Source organism: Miniopterus natalensis, chromosome 5 (assembly GCF_054644295.1).
Source record: "Miniopterus natalensis isolate mMinNat1 chromosome 5, mMinNat1.hap1, whole genome shotgun sequence".
Taxonomy (NCBI): domain Eukaryota; kingdom Metazoa; phylum Chordata; class Mammalia; order Chiroptera; family Miniopteridae; genus Miniopterus; species Miniopterus natalensis.
Genome location: NC_142085.1, coordinates 48,425,984 through 48,448,526, shown reverse-complemented (window position 1 = coordinate 48,448,526; position 22,543 = coordinate 48,425,984). Strand labels below are relative to the sequence as shown.

Sequence of the window (22,543 nt, the reverse complement as noted above, 5' to 3'; positions counted from 1 at the left end):
TACCTTGAAAGAAATGAAAATATAAAATGTACAACTTTAGAATGCATTCAAATATAATTTGTATCAACAAAAAAACACTATTACAAATATAAGTTCTTTTATGAAAGCCTCACAATAACCAAAAAGTAAAAACCTATAGCAAATACACAAAAAATAAAGAGAAAGGAATATAAGCCCACCACTGTGGCAAATCATCAAATCATAAAGGAACAGAACAAGAAAAGAAGCAAGGAACAAAGGAACTGCAAAAATGCTATAAAACAATTAAATCAGCAAAACCCTGTACCTATCAATAACTACTTTAACCATAAATAGACTCAAGTCTGCAACCCTCTCCCACCCCCCCAAAAAAAACACTCAGAATCGCTGAATGGATAAAAAAATAAAAAAAGATCCATCTATATGCTAACTACAAAAGTCTCACTTCAGATGTAAGTACACTCACAGTCTGAAAATGAGGGTATGAAAAAAAAAAGATATTCCATGGAAATGGAAACCAAAAGAAAGCATGGGTTCTTATATTTATGTCAGACAAAATGGGCATTAAGAAAAGTATGTAATGAGAGACAAAGAAGATCAACATATAAAGGTGTTAATCCAACAAGAAACTATATAACATTTTTAAATATTTATCCAACCAACATAGGGACACCTAAATATAAAAGGCAAATATTAACAATCTTAAAGGGTGAAATAAGCAGAACTAAAATAATAGTAGGAGACTTTTAATAGCCCACTTTCATCAGTGGATATATCATCCAGACAGAAGATAAAGAAACACTGACCTTAAATAACATGTTATACCAGATGCAGTTAAGACATACAAAGAACATTCCACCCAAAAGAATCAAAATACACTTTCTTCTCAAGTGCACATGGAACATTCTCCAGGATACATCAAATGTTAAGGCCACAAAACAAGTTTTAAAACTTTAAGAAGTTAGATATCATGCCAAGCGTTTTTTTGAACCACAATGGTATGAAACCGGAAATCAATTATAAGAAGAAAAACAGAAAACTCACAAGTTTGCATAAATTAAACAACAATCTACTGTACAGCCAAGTGGTTAGAAAAATAACCAGAAGAAAAATTAAAAAGTATCTTGAGAAAAATAAAATAAAATGGGACTACATTAACCTAAAAAGCTTCTGCACAGCAAAGGAAACCATCAGCAAGATAAAAGGCAACCTACCAAATAGGAGAACATATTTGCAAATCATATATCTCTGTAAGGGGTTAATATCCAAAACATATAAAAAACTTACACAACTCAGTAGCAAAAAACAAATAAAAAAGCACAAAACCAAAACACTGATCTGATTTTAAAATGGATAGAAGTTCTGAATAAACTTTTTTTTTTCAAAGAAGGTATCCTTATGGACAACAAGTAAATGAAAAGGTGCCTAACATCACTAATCATCAGGGAAATGCAAATTGAAGCCACAGAAATATCACCTCAAAACTGTTAGAATGACTGTTATCAAAAAGGGAAGAAATAAGTGTTTGCAAGGATGTGGAGAAAAGGGAACCCATGTAAACCATTAATGGAGATATAAATTTATGCAAACGCTATGGTAAACAAGTAAGTAGCTTCTTCAGAAAATTAACAAATAGAACTACTACTGTCCATGTCCCTCCATGCTGTCTCAAAGGGTAAGAGATCCTTCTTTTTTACAGCTGCATAGTATTTCACTGTGTAAATGTATCACAGTTTTTTAATCCATTCATCTACTGATAGGCACTTGGGCTGTTTCCAGATCTTAGCTATTGTAAATAACACTGCTATGAACACTGGGGAAAATGAAATAAGCCAGTCAGGGAAAGACAAGCATCATATGATCTCACTTATATGTGGAATCTAATGAACAAAATAGATCCAGAGACACTGAAGCATGCAACAGTCTGAAATATTTCAGAGGGAACGGGTGGGGGAGGGATTAACCAAAGAATTTATATGTATATATAGTCCATGGACAGACAATGGTGCAGGGAAGGCCTAGGAAGGGGGTGCGAGTGGGGTAGAGGGGGTCAATGGGGGGAAAAAGGGGGCTATCTGTAATACTTTCAACAATAAAGAAATTTTAAAAAATAATAGTAAAGTAAAATGTAAATAGAATAAATGCTCCAATCAAAAGACATAGGGTAGCTGAATGGATAAAATACTCATAAATATGCTTTCTACAATAGACCCATTTAAGATCAAAAGATGGATACAGAGTGAAAGTAAAAAAAATAGAAAAATATATTTTATGCAAATAGAAATTAAGAAGTGCTTGGGTATCAACACTTAAGTAAAAAAAACAGGCTTTAAAACAAAGGCTATAATAAGAGATAAAGAAGGATATTCATTCTCAAAACGGGATCACTTTAACAAGGGGACATAACCATTGTAAACATTTATGCACCCAATGTAGCAGCACCCGAATATGTAAAGAGATAATGATGGACATAAAAAGAAATACTGACCCATTAGATATTTTACTTTTTTTTATTTTAACTGAATTTATTGGGGTGACTGGTTAATAAAATTACATAGGTTTCAATTGTAAAAAATTAATTAAAAAATAAAAATACAACTACTAAATGATCTAGCAATTCCCCTTCTGGTATTTATCTGAAGGAAAGAGAAATACTAACTGGAAAAAATGATACTCATTGCATCATTATTTACAATAGCCAAGAAATGGAAACAATGTAGTGGTGTCCATTAATGAATGAATGGATAAGGAAAATGTGGTATATGTATATAATGAAATATTATTCAGCTAAAAAACAAGGAAATCTTGTGATTTGTTACAACATGAACAGACCTTGAGGGCATTATGCTTAGTAAAAATAGTCTGTCAGAGAAAGACAAATACTGTACAATCTCACTTAAATGTGGAATCTTAAAACACACACAACACACACACACACACCCAACAACTCATAGCTGCAGAAAACAGCTCATGGTTACCTGAGGTGGGGTGGAGTAAAACGTGTGAAGATGGTAAAAGGTACAAACTTCCAGTCATAAAATTAATAAATCCTGATGTGTAAAGTACAACATGGTTACTATAATAATATTGCATTGCATATGTGAAAGTTGCTAAGAGAACAGATCTTTTAAATTCTCAGCCCAAGACAAAAAAATTGTTACTATGTGTGGTGATGAAATATTAACTAGACTTAATATGATGATTGTTTCAAATATATACATATAATTATACTGAACACCTGAAACAAAACTAATGTAACATGTCAATTATATCTCAAATAAAAAATTAAAATACATAAAATAAAATACCTTTAGATTATATTTATGAGCTTTATCCAAAATAGTTGGTACCAAGTCATCAGTAGGTACTCCATTCTCATCATGTGTATCGGGTGGGTACCAAGATAAGGCTAATACACCTAACAGAAAAGACCAAAAAAAAAATTTTTTTTGAACACAGAAACAGGAATGACTGCAGGTATTCTTTAAAAAAAAAAAAAAAAAAAAAAGGTGGGGGAGGGGCAGAATGAGAATTAAGTTTTAACAAAAAAGAAACATCTTCACTTAAGGTTTTGTTGCATTAGTTCGATACTACCTATGATTATTAGATTACTTCGTATAGTCAATTTTATGAACTCTTTATCAGGCATCAGTAACTTTTAATTAATAGGTTTTTATTTTCTAGAACAAGTTTTATGTTTACAGAAAAATTGTACAGAAAGTACAGAGTTCCCACATAGGTACTCCCCATTTACCCAACCCACCTCCATCCCATATATAGTTACTATTACTATTAACATCTTGTATTAGTGTGGTACATTTGTTACATCATTATTAAAGTCCAGAGGTTACATTAGGGTTCACTCTTGTACAGTTTTTTGACAGATACAATTACAGTATCATATAGATTAGTTTATTGCTCTCAAAACTCTTGGGTGCTTCACCTATTTATCCCCCCTCCATCTCCCCCTCAATTACCTCGACAATAATTGATCTTTTTACTACCTCTATAGTTTTGCTTTTCCCAGAATGTAATAGAGGTGGAATCTCACACTTAATATGCACTTAAGGTTCACTTATGTGTTTTTATGGCTTTATGGCTCATTCTTTTTATTGCTGCATAGTGTCCCATTGTATGAATGCACCACACTTTGTTCATCCATTCACCTACTGAAGAACATCTTGGTTGCTTCCAGTTTGGGGCTATTATGAATAAAGGCGCTATAAACATTCATGTGCAGACTTTTGTGAGGATCAACATCTTTTAACAAAAGATTCAAAACAATTTAAAAATTTAGCTTTTCCCTAATTACTTTTAAATGGATAAATTACAAAAAAAAAAAGAGAAAAGAAAAAAGTTTAGAAACATAACCCTTCAAAGAAATCACTAACTGAAGGAGGTGTATTTGAAATCAACTAATTCAAATCCTCGTTACACATATAAAGAAATAAGAGGCCAACAGAAAGACGGTATTAATTTCTAAATCAATCAACGGACTCTTTAAGGCAGGGAGAAAAATACAATGGTACCAAAGAGAAGCATATGGAAATACAAGGAATGCAAGGTTGGAAACTGGCAGAGAATTAAATTATAAGACAGACTTTGTAGTAGGCATATCATGTACAGAGCAGTCCCATGTCTAGGAACAAAACAGAACTGTCATTAAAGTTAACATTAAAAAAAAGTCTATGTCCCCTATCTAATCTGAAAAGAATAGTAACAAGACCACAAGGGGTAGAGAAAGAAATCTACAATATATAAGGCTTTAAAGAAGCTTTTGGCTGGCCAAGAAGGCAGTCATATCTAGGGAAAATTGTTGGTGAGAAAAGTAGACAACTGATCAAATATTCAAGCTGCCTACTAGCCTACAGAAGAACACCACCAATGAAAAAAAAGTGACAATGAAAACTTTCTTGAGTGCACATGGGTCATTCTCAAATACGAACCAAATGTTAGGACACAAAATAAGTCTCTACCAGTTCACGAAGACTGAAATCATATCAAACATCTTCTCAGACATTTACACCATGGAACACTATGCAGCTGTAAAAAAGAAGGATCCCTTACCCTTTGAGTCAGCATGGAGGGACCTGGAGAGTATTATGCCAAGTGAAATACGCCAGTCAGAGAAAGGCAAGTATCACATGATCTTATTCATACGTGGAACCTAATCAACAAAATAAACTGATGAACAAAACAGATCCAGAGACAAAAAGCATGGAACAGACTGATGAATTTCAGGGAAGGTGGGGGGGGGGGGGGCAAGATAACCTAAGTACTTATATGCACACACACACACACACACCCCCTCCAGGCCTTCACCACACTGTTGTCTGTGTCCATGGGTTATGCATATATGCATATAAGTACAGTAGATAGGTAGGTAGTTATTAACAAAGAACAAAGGAAGGGGGCAAATGGAATCAGACACTGAGCCTGATTAAGTCTGGAAGGTACCGCTTCCAGACACTCCAGGAGATAGCTGCATTGCTCCATCAAGGGGATACTTAACATACCTCCCTCCCCCAAGTAGGAGGAACCAACTTTCCAATCTCCCCAGGAACAACAAGCACCTTCCTATTGATTACAGGTGGTGGGGGGTGGAGAACTAGTAAAAGGAAAATTTTCCTCTGCTGAGGCATGTGTAGTAGAAGCCAGTTGACTAGGCAAAACTGTGAGACATGTGCAGTAGGAACCAAAATGGGACACAACAGCCCGGGAAAGGACAGGATGGGATAAGGGCATGGACCTGGGAAGATACAGGAGAGGGACTGAACAGAGCAAGGACCCAGCACGAGCCTGTGAAGAATGAGGAAGAAGGCTGGTTAGTGTGAAAGAAAGCTTACCCCTTCCCAAGCCCAAGGTACTACAATCAAAGCTTAACAAATGCCCAGGGCTGGTTAGTTCACACATTCTCCTCCGTAGCAGCCGCAGAGCCATAGCCACAGCCACGGCCACGGCCACAGCCACAGCCACAGCCACAGCCACAGCCTGGTGATCAGACCACAGAGCAGCCAGGAGCAGAGACTACACTGTACTATGACGGCATTACAGTTCTGGATCCTGACCCTCTTGGTGGGCACCTGTGCTCACCAGGCCCAGGACTTCCATAGCGAGATGGAGTTGAGCCTCCTGGTATTGGATGATACATCAGGGATCTGTGGGCAGTCCTTTGTTTCCTCTCCAATAAATCTTGCCACTATTACTCACATCCTCCTATGCCTGAGTCCCCAAAATGCTTTTCTCACCACTCTTTGGAAGATCCCATTTCCACTGGCAACACTATGGCATCTGATCAATGTTGCAATGAAAAAATGTTGAACAAAACAACTATTTGAGGACGTGCTGTATAGTGCAAAAGACTGGGTCACTCATGAGCTCTACATAAGTAATATTCTGGAACCAAGCCAATGATGGTTCTAACCTGAGGAGGGTTGGACCATTTACGATGATAATGAATCCTTCACAGTAACCAGAAAGATTCCTCTGAAATACATCAACCAAGTATCATTTATAAGTTAAACCTATTACTATGTATTTCTACCATTCCAATTGCTTACTGAAAAGTGATATTCTTTGACATCCATTCTTAGAACATTAGTATATTAAACGCAGATCATGCCACATTGATGGTGTCATCCCTCCAAACAACTTATTACAGAACCTTCAATTTAACTGATACCCATTTTTTCCCCATTAAGTTAAATAATGCATTGAAACAGGGTAACAGTTAAGAACAGCAGATATGAAATTAGATAGACCTGGAGAATCAAGTCTCAGTTACATCATTTGACAGGTGTTTTATCTTTATGTAAGTAATTTTACTTAAGTTTTGACATGTATAAAATGGAAATCAGTTCATAATCTAAAAGCCTGTTTTTAAAAATATAAATGAGCCCTGGCCAGTGTGGTTCAGTTGGTTATAGTGTCATCCTGTACACAGAAAGGTTGTGGGTTCGATTCCCATTCACAGCACATACCCAGGTTACAGGTTTGATGCCCCGTCAGGGTGCATACAGGAGGCAACCAATCGATGTTTCTCTCTCTCTCCCCCTTCCTCTCCCTCTCCAAAATCAATTTTTAAAAAAGAACATATTCTGAGGTGAGGATTAAGGGGGGAAAATATATGTACACACATATATACATGAAAGAATGGATTACACAGAGTAAGAGGACCCAAAAGTAATTACAAAAAACAGTAACAAGAAGACAGTAAAACAGTAATAAATCTGGATACCTTTAACTCAACAGAGCTTGTGACAGCTTCTCTTACATATAGTGCCTCTATAAAATATCTTAAACATTCTTTCAAACTAAAGGTTTACCAAAAAGAAAGGCAAGCCCATTCCCAGACATAAACACTATTATCACCATACAGAATGACATGAAAAATTACAAAGCACATAACAATTAAAAAGCACATAAAAAAGGAAAACAACTCACTGCCAAGAGAAAGCAATCAATAGAACCAGATTCAGACATGAAACAAATGCTGAAGTCATTAAACAGGGAGTGTAAAATCACTATCATTACAATGATAAAGGATCTAATGGGAAAGATAGCCAATAGGGAAAATAGTAGAGATAAAAACTGTAAGAATCAAATAGAAGTGCTGGAAATGAAAAACACATTAAGAGAGGAAGATTACCTTCAACAGACTCATGAACAGACTCAACAGAAGCGAGGAAAGAGGTAACTTCTGGCAAGTCAAAAAAAATTACCAAAATGAAATATGAAGAGAAAAAAGGTTGGGTAAAAGAACACAAAACAATGCACCCAATAACTCTGGGATAAGTTAGACACAGAAGGACAAATACTGTAAGATATCACTTATATATGAAATCTAAAAAAAACCCCTCACAGAAACAGAGTGGAATGGTGGTTACTAGCAGATGGGGAATGGGGAAATGGGAGATATGTTGTTAAAGGGGAAAAAATACTCTTGCAACTAGTATATAAATAAGACAACCTAGAGATTTAATACACAGTGAGTACAAACAAAACTATTATAAACATTAAACTTGTTAAGACTCTAGATCTTAATTGTTCCCACCACTAGAATAAATAATAATTATGTGATGTGATAGAGGGGTTAACTAATGAGACAATGGCAATCATATTAAAATATAAATGTATCAAATCAATATGCTATATTCCTTAAATTTACACAATGTTAAATGTAATTATATCTCAATAAAGAATGATTAGTATAATTCAATTTTAACTAATAAGGAAATAAATTATTTATTTACCAATGGATTGTAATGTCACTTTTTTTTTACTATCAAGTTGTTTTTTAATTTCTCCTGAAGAAAATCTACCAAAGAAATATTTGCATAAATACTGAAATTATCAACATTTAAAGTTAATATAACTGTATTGTTGACAATGTTTTGAAATAATTCATGTTCATATATATTATGTAGTAGTAAAGAATTTACAGGGGGAAAGGTCTTCATAAACATTAGATAGGCTTGAAACAATATGAATGGAAACTTTTCTTCCTAATTGTAATTAAGAAGAACATATGCAATATGCCATTTATATATTGCTTACATATAATATATATGATCAATTATACATCTGATCTAAGGGGAAGAAACCCTTACGGTACATAGTTTCGTTTGCATTAAGAAAATGAAAACTACCATGAATATCCTTTTTTTCCTGTCAATCAAGCATAGCTTTCCTACCCACAAACAAGTGAACCTTGAAATAAAAAAGAACTGAATGTAATACAAATTCTTTGTAGAAAATAGGAAAAAGTCATTTGAAAGGTCTTCCCCCAAAAGTAAATTGTAAATGGACAGATACATACAAATGCAACAGTTAATGCTATCTGAATTTACCAATCCTATTTTATGTCATAATTTGTCACAGAACATAGAAACTAGAGCTGTAAGTATATACTAGAAACTTAATTTGTTTTAAATTGTTGAAAAAACCCCACAGAAGAAAAACAAGGTATCTTGCACATAGTTGATGTAGATTCACAAAATTCTGTGGTTTTGTTCATGAAAAAGCCTTGCATATCTCTACATACATAGCAGCTTGAGAGTGAAATTGTGCCTTTTGTAAAACTAGAAAAATGTGAAAACACCCAATTTCTTCTTATGGCCTTAGTGTTAGGGACACTAACAAGACAGAGGGAACCAAAACAGGGAGGTTTTCATAAAACATATATTAATGACCTGAAGAATTTTCAGGCACTCAATAATATTTTTCTCATACTATTTACTAGTGGGATAATATGTCTCTATTTAAATATGTGTAACTGGAGTGCCAGCAGTTAGAGGGAAGAGAAAGTTGAAGAAAACGGGGAACAAGAATAAAAATGACTGGTGATTTCTCACCCATTAAATTAAAGGAGCTTATTGTAAATGTTACAGGAATCGTAAAATAAATAAAATGAAGGATTATATGTAATAAACCAGAAGAGAATATCAAACAGCATAAACATATTCAATATAAGAGAAGGCAGAGAGGGGGGAAAGGAACAGAACAGATGGGATAAATAGGAAACAAATAGTAAAATGAAACTTTTAAAATCAACAGTACCTAAAAAGAAATGAAATAAACACAGAAATTAAAAGAAAAATGGTTGTCAGATTAGTTTACAAAAAAGAGAAATAAGGCCAAATTATATGCTATATGCCTAAAATTCAAAACAGCTCAAATGTTTATCAAGATGAATGCAGAAACAAATTGCTATAATCACTACAATGGAATACTGTTCAGCAACAATAATAACCAAACTATTGATAACATGGGTAAATTTCAAAATAGCAAGCTGAGCAAAAGACCCCCCCCCCACACACACGCCCTTGCTAAATAATTCTATTTTTATGTAATAAGAACACTCACAACTTTTCTACCGTTATAGAAATCACATTCACAGTTTCCTGGGGTGGAAGGGTAGGGCAAGGGAATCATGACAAAACTTTTTGGGCTATAGAGTACTTTACTTCATGACTGGGGTGGTATTTAAACAGGTATACATCATTGAAAAACATCACTGAGCTGTATATTTAAAGTGGGAGAATTCACTGTCTCTTATGTAAATCAAAATTTAATAAAATTCTAAAAGTAATAAATTAGAAATCAATAAAAATAATATAGCCAGAAATACTACAAAATTTGAAAATTAAACATACTTTAAAATAGTGTTAAAAGGTGGTTTCCTGTATGTTTAAGAACATATATAATTCGACGTTTATAAGTTTACATTTATAATAATGTGAAGACTAGTTAGTAATTTAATGCTCTACAAAATTATATATTTTGTACACATACAATAAAATAAAATAATTACCAATTGAAGCTGAGTATATTTGTTTCATGTGAGTTTCAATGACAGAAGGATCCCGAGAGCTGTAAGTTCCCAACTCAGGGTAAAAGCTGGAGCCAATATCATCTGGAGGGTAGTGTTTCCCTTGTGGATAATTCTTGTTTATTTTAGGGTCCCAGTGCTTCAGAATTGAATGGTTCCAATGTATGTATTTACCATCAAATTGTGGATTTCCATACCAACTATAATAAAATACATGTAAATAATAATTCAGTGCTGGCAGTTCTTCTGGGTAAGGCTCAGAGGCTTTGGAAGGTTTCACAGTGAATTCAACAGTTTTTAAATTCTTGGTATTTGTTTCACTGTTGATTCTGTCACTCATTTGGGAATCAAAATTTTCCTCCAAGCGAGGGATCTGTGGATGAATTTCTGGAAGAAGAAGGTCAAGTCCAAAAGGAACTCCAAAAGTATCTTTATTTGGTCTCAGCATTTTTAAACCCATCATCACAGAAAAAATAAACAGAATAAAAAGTGACAAAATGATGCAAGTCCTTCTTCGAAACTTTGCCATGATGACATACTTTAAACTCCAAAATGATAAATGTTCAGCTGTAATTTATTGAAAAACAGTATTAGTAGGTGGTATTAATGATATTTTCCAATGTATTAAAAAAATGAAAACACATATGCAAAAAGTTCATTACACTGAAAAAATTTTAACAGTGCATTAGGCTAATTATACCAAATATTGATGTCTACAACAGAATCTACATATGGCTATCCTAAATGCAGTATTTATTCGGATATACCACAGTTACATTTTGTCAGATAAACATTTTGGAAATATTATTTAACAAAACACATACATATTTTTCATCATTTGGAGAGATTTTACGTACACTGAATATAAAGAAAACATTCTATGTACGGGGACAAAAATTTTCTAAATATAAAGTTAAGGTTCATAGTTTAAAAAAGGAAATACTTGTGAGATTTTCAACAAACTCATTTTTTAAATAAAAATAATTATTTCACAAGAAGGGATTAATCACACATTTTAAATGACATTTTTAGATGGCATAGAATGAGATAAAAAAACTTAAATGATCACAAGTTAGAGATTCCTAATTTAAAAAAATATTATTACTTTATAACTTTGAAAATCATATTGAACAGAGGTTATAAAATTAACTTACAACTTCTAAAATGTTTTGTGTGTTCTTTGTTTCATTAAGTGCGTATATACACACACACACACACACACACATATATATATATATAGGTAGGCGTGTATATGTACATAGGTATATATACATAGAGATGAATAAAATATTTGTCTTTTTATGTACAAATTTTTTATTAGAAAGGTATGTGGTGAAGAGTTTACATTGGCTGTATTTATAAAATATGATTTTCTACTATATATCATGCTGTTATTCTAAAGCATTAAGTTAAAAATAAATTAATTGTGATAGAAAAAACAGACAAGTAAAATTTAATCTAATGAGCAAGTATTTCTGTCACACACACAGGCTGTCTATAAACTGATGCTTCTATTATGCATATATGCAAGAAATACTAAGATGAGCAAGCATTACTTCTTTAAGGGCTAAAATTCATACTCTCCTGAAAGTCAACCTTGTATAACTGTGAACTATATCACACCTAAAGATTAATATAAAAAAATATATGTTTAGTTTGAAACATAAACATTCGAAAATAAAAGTGTCAGCTTTCAAAAGCCTATCTCCACCTTTGGTGCCTTCTGTCAGTCACCAGCCGTACCCCTTTCTCCTTGCTTAAGGGAAACCACTTGGCTTTTGTGTTTATCATTCCCTCACCTTTTTTTTAGTTTTTCCCAAAACATAAGCATACCTAAGCAATCTTAATTTTGTTTTGCCTGGTTTCAAATTTTTATTTAAGTAGCTATGGTACATCCATATACCATAATAAATCATGCATACATACACACAAATATATAATATGCATGTTAATCTTATATGCATACCTTACATATATTTACATACAATATAAATGCATATAATTATGTATATAATTCAATATATATGAGATACACAAAACTTCTGGAAAACAATATTGATTACTAAACCTTTGACACTTTACCTGGGGTCCTACCTCTTCCCCATCCACCCACTCCATCACATCAGTTCCTTCTTTCTTATAATAAGCCAGGATCTTGGAATGAAAGACCTATGTTCAAATCAGTTATGTTGATTTAGTTGTGTGACCCTAAGTCACTTAATCTCTTCGTTAAAAAGAGCATATTGCCTGTTTTGTTTTCTGACAAAGTTGTCCTGTAATCATGCAAGGTAATTTATGTGAAAGTGTAAAAGAGTAATGCTTCAATCAACTGGTAAGTATTGATTGAATTTAAAAATAAAAAGAAATATAGAAACCATAGTTTTGAAATTTTTTATATTTGTTATACATGCTTCTCAGATCTAACATATGAACACAAATTACAAAAAAATCCATTTATGAACGGCTGACACCTTTTTATCCCTCTTGGCAGTCAATGATTTCTTAAAATGTTCCCTTTACATTACTTACTTAATTCACTCTCTTAACAAAAATTATCACATCATTATAGATGATCCACTGGTTCTATCCCACCTCCATATCATGTCAACCATAAGTAAGACAGCAGATCATTGTGATTAAAAGTATGGGCTCTGCAGTTCAAATGCCTCAGTTCAAATTCCAGCTGTATCCTTTTTGAGCTATTTCACCTATGCAAGGGACCTGACCTTTCCCTGATTTTTGTGTATGTGTGAGGATAAAATAAGTTAATATTATAAAACTCTTAAGAATCTTTCTGGCTTAGTGTTACACTGGATAAATATGAGAAAGCATTTATGATGATGATGATGACCATCAAAGATGGGTATCTGGCAAACAATACCTAAAAAAAGGTTTATTTTCTCTAAATGCCTGTTCTCTATATGGCTAACTTTTAAAATACTACTCATCCTGCAAGACAAAGCAAAAGTATTGCCTCTTCTTCTTGATACCTCTAATGGTTCCAGAGTGAAAAGCACGCACTTTCTCATATATTCTATTGTTACAGCATTACCTCCTTTTTAAATTGGCATTTCTTTGTTTATGTACTGCAACATGCTATTTATTTACATGTATTATATCCCCTACTACCTTGCTCCTTAAGGTCCAAAAATGGAATCCTTATCTTTATAGTCTAGTAGAGCCCAATATATCTTATACATAGTCAGTGACTACTGTGTTCAGCTTAAACAATTTAATTTCTGACTCTTTTGTTTTGACAACGGTATATATTTGGGCAATATGGGTATAGACAGATTCTACTGACTATACATATACTTAACATGTTTATAGTCTATAATGAACTTATTATACAGGAAGAATCATAAATAGATAGATCCATTAATTTTAAAAATCCATTTTAATAAAAATTATCATGTCCAACATAGCAAAACCACAATGATCTTTGGAGTGCCTAACAGGTGTAATGATCTCACAGGAAATGAATAGAGGAACTACTTATTTGGCTTCAACAGAAGTTTCAGAAGTCACTTGAGAGAAAAAACCTCGAGTTAATTGCAGATGTATAGGTTCTCAAAGCAGGAACCTACTCCAGGTATTGACTACTGAAAATCTGTTATCTTCAAAGGACAGTTTACATTACATAATAGGTTCTTCCAAAACTTTATTGTTTCTGTTTTTGTGTTTTGTGCTTTTAATCTTCGAAGTGCTAGTTTTTGACTTGAAGGTCTAGTGAGGTCCAAGAGATCCAGAAGCCATATGATACCAACTATTATTTCAAAAAGTATTTGCTGTTATCTTGTTACTCAGAAAAGCCAAAAGCATTTCACCTTTTAATTATCTATTATTAAATTATAGACTTCTGATGCTTTTTTTTAGTATTGTTTTCTTCTAACTTTATTTTCTAAGAACCAACTGGAGATAAACTAATACTAGAAGACACATCAGGAACTTCAAGACCAGTTTCAAAAGGTTTCCTGCCCAGGTCGGTTTTAAGTAAACGCTTATACCCTCTAGTTAACAAATACTCAGTTAAGCATAATCTCATCCTTCCATTTTAATCTTCACAACAACCTATGAAGTAGAAATTCTTCTTAACGCCACTTTACAGATGATGGGACTATGGTGCAGAGTAGTTGATAACTTTATCAGCTAGCAAACCGTAAATAACCTGCCTGAGGTGAAACAACTAGCAAGGAGCAGGGCAAGTCTAGCTCTAGAACTCAAGCTTTTGCTCTCATGCCATTCCACCTCCTTACAACTTACTGGGCAAATCAAGTTTACAGAATATAACACTGCAATTGCTGTGACATTGATGAAAAGTGTTGACACGTGGGCATATTTTCATGTAAACATTATGGACTAGTAAGCAATGATTATCTGTTACCTACTCATAAAATTGTAGCCCAAATTTAATCTCAAGACAGCTTATTTTCTGATTGTACACTTACTATTCATCACATGACTAATGTTTTAATGCGTGGAACCAGCCAATCCCAAGATTCACTGCACTCCACCATTTTCAGGGTTTCCAATAGCTTAATAGGAATGGAGTAGCATATTATCATGAAAATGACTTGCAATGCGACTTAATATTACTAATCTCTAAATTTTATTTTGTATTACACTTTCACACTATTGTCTAAATACGTTAACATACCCCATTTCAGTTCCAGTTGTCTTTTAAGTTCGTATAACATTATCCTCCCTTGTTTCTGTTGTTAAGCGCTTCTACATTTTCCCCTAACAGTTATCTGTAGGGTCTTGGAAGAATAAAAACAAAACGAACTATCCTAACTGCCCGAACTGCAATTTCCTCTTTTTGGAAAATAAAATAAAAAAAGACACCAGTCCACACTATTTACACCCTGAGACCTAGCAAAAGATAAGTCTACGATGACAGTGCCCAGCACGTTGCAGGGGGCCTGGAAAAGCTGCTCTGCGGGGCCTCGCCGTCCTCGCTCCCCTCTCCCGACCCCTAAAGGCGCCGGGGACAGGCGACCGCGACCGCGACCCCTCCGCGGGCGCCCGAGCCGGTGGCCGAGCCCCTCCCCTCTCCCCGAGGGCCCCGGGCCCGCCGCGGCCGGGACAAACGGGCGGTGCTGACAGACTTCGGTCACCACCAGAGTCCCCAACCTGCTGGGGACAGGAAGAAAAGACCGAGCGAGCGCAGGGTCCACCCAAGTGGCGGAGACGAAACGGGCGGGGTGGGGACAAAGCGAGGCAGAAGGCAAGGACACCAACCCGGGCAAAAGCGACGCGGCCCTGGGTCCGAGACCGCAGCTCGCCGCCTCCCGCCGCCGGCCCCAGCGGGCAGGGGAGCAGCGGGCGGAGCGGCGGCGAACCAGTGCGCAGGCGCTGGCGGCGGGCCCCGTGCCCGCCCCAACGGCGTCTGCGGGGCCCGACCCCCCAGGTTACTCACCAGGCTCCGGGAATCCCGCCACCAGCAGAAGCCGCGGTCAGAGCCGCTGAGGCCGGGAGGGGAGCGAGAGGGTGCCCGCGGGCTCCCGGCGGCGAGCCCAGCCGCCGCTCCTCCAACCCAGCTCGCAGAGCCTCCCGGGAGCCCGGGGGCGGGGCTTGCCGGGTGGGCGGGGCTACCGAGTGGGCGGGGCTCTGGCTCCCCGGGCGAAGCCCCTTTGGTCGGGGAGGGTGGGGAGGGAGGCGGGTGAAAGGCTGGAGAGCTTCCCCGCACGTCCTGAACTAGGGGGAAAGGGTCGGGACACGTCCAGAGCGACCCTGGGTGCCCGTCCCCCTCCAGGGACAGGTGGCTCGCCCCTCTCAGAAGCTGCGCGTTAGAGGTTCCAGTGGGAAGCTTAATAACGAACAACTGATTTTGATGACAGGCGTTCAAAATTTGCTTTTAACTCCAGGACACTGGCTGTTTTCAAACTTTTAAAATTAAGGAACAGCAATGCCTTTTTTTTTTTTTTAATGGAACTTTACTTGCAAGACCAAAGTAGACAGATAAAGGTGGCATTTTTAATTTGCAAAGTATTATATAAAATCACCTCTGTACTGAAATTCTTAGAGAAGTAATTGAGAGCAGTGCTGCCGGTGTGAAGAACAGGAGCATTCGAGGTGGTTACAGCTGAAGGTCCCGGCTTACATCAGCCTCGGAAGCCAAGAGGATTCTCTCTTTTGTTTGGTTACGTAGTAACAAGGAAATCCTGACTCTTACTCTAGAAACTTGCTGATGTACTCAATTTGTTCTCCTTAAGATCTCACTGAATTTTTAAAACAAATTTTAATCGTGAAATATTCATATATAAATGTATCTCATATTTGCACATTTTAAGGAACAATAATAAAAAGAATATCCAAGTACCACTACAGAGCTGAAGATACGGAAAAATACCAGTATTTTTGAAACCTTCTAGGAAGGCTGCTCCTAAAGTATCTCTTTCTCTCCCACCCAGAAGTAACCATTATGCCGAATGTTGTATTACTCATTTCCTTGGCTTTTTTGGAAAATAGTTATATATGTATGATTCCATAAAAATATAGTTATCCTGGTGTTATATTTTATATAATGAATCATACACTTAACTTCTTTTTCACTACACACTAAGGTTTTGAGATTCATCTATACATAAGTCCATTTCACATGGACTAAGTTGGCACATCATTATCCGCCGTAACACCTGCTGTGGTTAGATTCAAATATTTTGCCTGGAAATAGCCTCTTTTAATTTGCATTTTTCCCCTTGCTAGTGGGGCTGTGCATGTTTATGTATGCTCAGTGGCTATTTATGCTTCCGTGAAATACCTGTTTTCAATTTTTGACTCATTTTTAATTGGCTTCTTGGCTTCTGAAAATTAATTTATACATAATTATGTATTTTAAAAGTTTACATATGGGTGGTGGGTACACAATGTGATATACAGATCATGTATCATAGTAATATACACTTGAAACCTATATGGCCCCATTAACCAATGTCAACCCCAATAAATTTAATTAATAAAAAATAATTTAAAATTTTTTTGAAAAAATTTTCTCTCTTGCTTATTAAGTTCTACCCTAATGTATTAACCTAATAGTAGACTTTGGTTGCTCCCAATTACCATTTATGATTATAATAGTCTCCACCCCATAAAACCCTTGGGGTTAATCTTGTCTTGCTACCAGAACAACAGAACACGTTCCCCTTTGGCATTAGCCATAAAGACCCTTCGCCTTATTTCCCAGGCTTATGCAAACTTTTATACCTACAACCATTCCTTTCTCTGTCTCCATTTTTTAATGAGCCTCAGACACATACAAAATATATAGTATGCGAGGAGGTATGCCAGTTAGGATTCGCTTTAATTACATAAAACAGAATACTCAACAGTTGTGTAAATAAGACAGCTTTGCTCCTCTCTTGTGTAAAAGAAGTCCAGGAATCATATGGTAACGCCACGGTTGCAATGATCCAGACTCTAGACATCTTGTCTGAATCCCAGTCAGCAAGTAGAAGGAAGTGGGGGCAGGAAATGTTGAAAAGGGCAAGGATGGCTCCTCCAGCTGCTTGTTAAGGGAGCTCTCTGGGAAGTACCATCCAACAATTTTTGCTTTCATGTGATTGAATGTAATTAAGTCATTTAGGCATATCCAGATGCAAGGGACTCTTAGAAGTGTGGTCTTTCACCTGGGTTCACCAACCCCTATCCCCAATTAAATCAGAGCTATGTTACTAAGAAAGAAGGAAAGAATGGATATTGGGTAGGAAATGAACAGGACGTACCTCAGCAGAGAACACGGTAGAGAAATGGGAGATAGACCTTATCGAGATACTTGGGTCCAATCCAAGATCTTGGAATACGTACATTGCATCTTAGTTTCCCTATGGGGTGTCCTGTTTTTAGAAAGGTAATAAAAGGGTATAAAGGCTTTGCCATAGAATTGACTCTATCTTACAATATTACCACACATCAGTCTTCCAGTTTCCAATATAAATGGTGTTGAATATAGGTCTAACATAGGTCTTAAGGTGTTCAGAAGAGTGAAATAAGCACTTAGTGGATGTCTTCTCCCAGTGCCAGTTATAAGTCACCAAATTCCTTAATACCATTTTAGGGGAAAGGATATCAAAGTGTACTCCTGGTCCTAACATTAGAGGTGATAGGTATTCTTTTGGTTAAACTGTATTTGACCTTGATAAGTTCAAGGACCAGTGTAGTTTCAATTAAAAGGATATCATTCAAGGTACTCTTATAATGTCCCACTGATATGCTCTATGTGCCTGCTCATCTTTAAGAGTAATAGGGTAAAGAAATAAAGAGCCTCAAATTGTTTCCTTTAAACCTAGCATACAACAGACACCCCTAGTCTGAGACTAGGTGCCATGGTACCTCTGCCCCTCCACTATGTCTGGAGTCTGGAATTTAGACAGATTAACTTCCTTATTGGAAGCCTGAGCCATTCTCTGGCTTCAATGATGGTCCGTGTGCTGGCATTTGTAAACCTGGTCATAGTACATGTATTGATTCTCTGCCCAAGAACACCTCTGTTCTGTAGCTGCCATCAGGGAGCCCATGACCCAGTTAGCTCTTCCTGAGCATATACCAGCATCTTGACAGCAAAGAATCCAGTCTAACTTCACCCTACGTAACTCCACAAACTGTGATTCAGCTCAGATTAGCTGGCCATGGCAGGTAATATCTCACACTCAGAATGGTGTAAATTCCCTGGTCCTGTGGTGGCCACAGGGGCTAGGATGCCTTCTTTACCAGTGGGTAGAGGCTCTTCTAGGATTGACTCATACATCTAGGATTAAATTTAGTGTAGGTAATTCCCAACTGTTAAGGTCCAATGTTTGTGTCCCTCCAAAATCCATATATTGAATCCAAATGCCCAAGGATATGGTATTAGGAAATAGGGACTTTGGGAAGTGATAATATCTTGAGAGGGAAGCACTCATGGATGGGATTAGTGCCCTTATAAAAGAGACCACAGAGAGTTCCTTCACCGCTTTCTCCCATGTGGAGATCTAAGACGCACAGAGGGCCCTCACTTGACCACATTGGCACCTTAATCTTGGGCTTCCAGACTCAAGAACTGTAAGAAATAAAGGTTCATAATTTACAAGCCATCTGATCTATGGTATTTTGTTATAGCAGCTCTGAATGGGCTATAACACCAACTAAAGAGGCCAGTTTTTTTTTACTAAAGCTCTTTTCATTCTCTGATTCAAGCACTTGCCCAGGTCATGGCACTCCTGTGTGATGGAGATGGGAGAGAGTTCCAGTGTCATTACTTTTATGTACACAGGTGGCGGAATGTTCACCTCTGGCAGACTGGTGCTGCTAGCTGAGTGCATCACTAACAGTACATACATTCTCTCCAGAGGGAAGCGGTTCCACTCACAGTCGCGGTGCCAGCTGAGGGGGATGCATGCCTGCAGGTGAAAGCTGGCAAGCAGGGAGATGCAGCACTCCCTGAGAGGGGAAAACACTACACAGGGTGACACAGAGCCTCTCAGTGTTTTGTAGGAAGAAAGTCTCATGTGCTGTGATCTTCAAGTATGTTGATTAATTGAATGTATCTAGTGGCCAGAAAGTAATTCTTTATTGACTGAATAAGGGACAAAGCACTGTGTATGTGTGTTTATTTATGTGAATGATAACTTGGTGGTAAGATTTTTCTGTTCCTGCTACTTTCAAACTAAATTGAGTATGGTGTTTAATCATCTTTTAAAATGAAAAAAATAAATAAATAAATAAAGGATAAAAAGAGAACTTCTCAAATTACTGTTAATGACTTCACAGTGTGTGTGTGTGTATGTATATATATGTATATGTATATATATATAATGTACTATCAATACTATTTTATGATTCATTAGAAAAATATAATATGCCCTCAAAAATTTATTAAAAATAGAATTTTATATAATATACATTTTAACTGCTTTTGTAGGTTTAGCATTTGTTGCAAGATATAAAAAATATCTTTATTCTGCAGCACTAATTAAAAAAAATTTTTTTATTGACTTTAGAGAGAGGAAGGGAGAGGGAGAGATAGAAACATCAATGATGAGAGAGAATCATTGATCAGATGCCTCCCGAATGCCCCCCACTGGGGATGGACCCCGAAACCTGGGCATGTGCCCTGAGGGGAATTGAACCGTGACCTCCTGGTTCATAGGTCAATTCTCAACCACTGAGCTACACCAGCCGGGATGCAGCACTAATTTTTATATTTTGTACATCTTGTTCAGCAATAGTATAGATGGAAATATCAAAGAAAGAGAGAATAAGAAATCAACCGACTATCAATGCTATTTTTCCATTAAAAAATAAGATGAGGAAATTTTAGATTGGGTTGACCAAGGATCAGAATATTTTGCCAAACTTTCTCTTTCAATTTTGATTCCCTCCTAAATATAGTCAAGCTCCCTAGACAATTTTTGTCTCCCTAGTTCTCACTGCGGCATCTTTGCCTCCAGACCTGGAATTTCTTTTCCCTCAAGCTCCTACTGTAGGCGGTTTCGTGACACCTTCTACCAATGCTAACCTATAGGTCTGAAAATTCTTACTGACTAGAAGTACCTGGTTTAGGGTCATTAACTCCCCCTTTGAATCAATCAGGCTTGTATTTACTGGGGTTTTGCTGGAGTTGTGGCAACTCATAGGATTTTACAGTGTAAAAAGATAGTAAAGTTCAGCTGGGCAGTGTTTCTCTTAGTAGAACAATCTCTTCAACACTCCAAACAGGTGGTTGCAATACTTTGTTCTGAAACAACCAAGAATAGGCAATGGACACAAAGTCAGAACAAACTGCTGCAAATTTTCCACAAACTAAGCTAAAATGAGTTCCCCTATCCTTTCCATACATTGGTCCTAGCTCTCTGCAAAGCAACAGAAAATACCATCATCCCTCTTCTAAAAGAAAGCCCTACAAACAGTTGAATATGTCCCTGCTTTTCTTTCCAGGTTTTTAGAGAGGAGTATTTTAACTTCTTTAAAAATTCTCCATGTGACTTTGCAGTCAGAATAAAGGACTGAGTTGTCAATGCAGAATACACTCTATTTTGGCAAATATTCTTCTGTTAGTGCAGCTTGAGATACCAGTACAGGAAGAAAGCAAAAGCACTAGTTCCTCACATCAACCGTATTTTAAATTTCAAAATAAAACTTCTGGTAAAACCAACTGAGTGAACTAACCAAACCAATGTGGATAGATAACCCCTCTTTCCCTAACATAGAAATTGCAAACTGGTTTCAGTATGTAACAAATCTGAGAGAAAGAGAGAGAGAGAAAATATACTTTAAGTGTCAAAAATAGAGAATTTAGAGCCAAACAACAAAAGCAACAATACAAATAAAATAGGAACAACCCATTGGGCTCAGACAGTTTTAGAAGAGGTACTAAAAAAGATTCAAGGAAACAAGAAAAAAAGATTTAAGTCTCAGGCAAATATGACTAAATTTAAATGGTTCTAGGTACCATGAATTTCTTATTTTTTAAAATATATTCAATATATCTCATAATTTTTAAAAAACCTAAAGATAATCTAGGAGGAATTTGAGAACATGGTAAGCAAGTGTAATTTTATGTAAATTCCTCATAAAAGGCTTCTCTGAGTCAGACATGATTGGAGATTTTTAGCTTAATTCACTGCATAGTAGTTGTTATGTGTTCACAAAACATCCCAAGGCACCCCATATGTTTTTCTTAAAGTTACTTAGGAACTAAAAGTTTCTGAACTTGAGATGGGAAGTGGTTGTGAGGGTAGTGTGAACAAAAAACGGGCTATGTAGCAAGCCTGACAAGCTCCGGGGGCGGGGGGCACATGGCAGGCCTGACAAGCTCAGTGGCCAAAAGGAACCACACAGCATGGTTTGATCACAAACTTCACTGGGCAGGTCATAGCAGGTAGTCACGTTCCACACCAATAGCTTCCTTAGCAAAGGCCAATCTGTACCTTAAGTGACCTTTGTTCATTGTTCTTATGCATCTAGGGAAACGTGCCTTTGAAATATCAGAGTAATATTTTTCCTAGTCCTTGAAGGCACAACTGCCAGCACCAGAGCACATGACCACAAAACCCTCATTGTTACCTGGCTGCCACATATCATCTCTGTGCTGTAGACGTTAATCCTTCAAGTGTCCTGTAACCCACCAACGTAAAAGAAGTATGTCTCTCACCGTTTTGCTTTTTATCCAACCCTAGAGTTTTCTCTACTTTGCCTTCTCCCACCCCCTTAATCTACCACCAAAAGATTGCATGTAACCCTCCTTGCATGTCCTCC

At 36.5% G+C, this 22,543-nt stretch overlaps 1 protein-coding gene across 1 annotated transcript in view; it reads right to left on the bottom strand.

The window, feature by feature from the left end:
• MANEA (mannosidase endo-alpha) overlaps positions 1-15,833 on the bottom strand; it is a 29,414-nt gene extending 13,581 nt beyond the window's left edge. The window contains exons 1-3 of the mRNA XM_087817516.1: positions 15,729-15,833; positions 10,292-10,876; positions 3,288-3,397 (exon numbers count right to left, since the gene is read on the bottom strand). Of these exons, the coding sequence (XP_087673642.1) occupies positions 3,288-3,397; positions 10,292-10,838 (657 nt within the window). The 5' untranslated portion in view covers positions 10,839-10,876; positions 15,729-15,833. The remainder of the gene's footprint in view (positions 1-3,287; positions 3,398-10,291; positions 10,877-15,728) is intronic.
• Between the last annotated feature and the right edge of the window lie 6,710 nt (positions 15,834-22,543).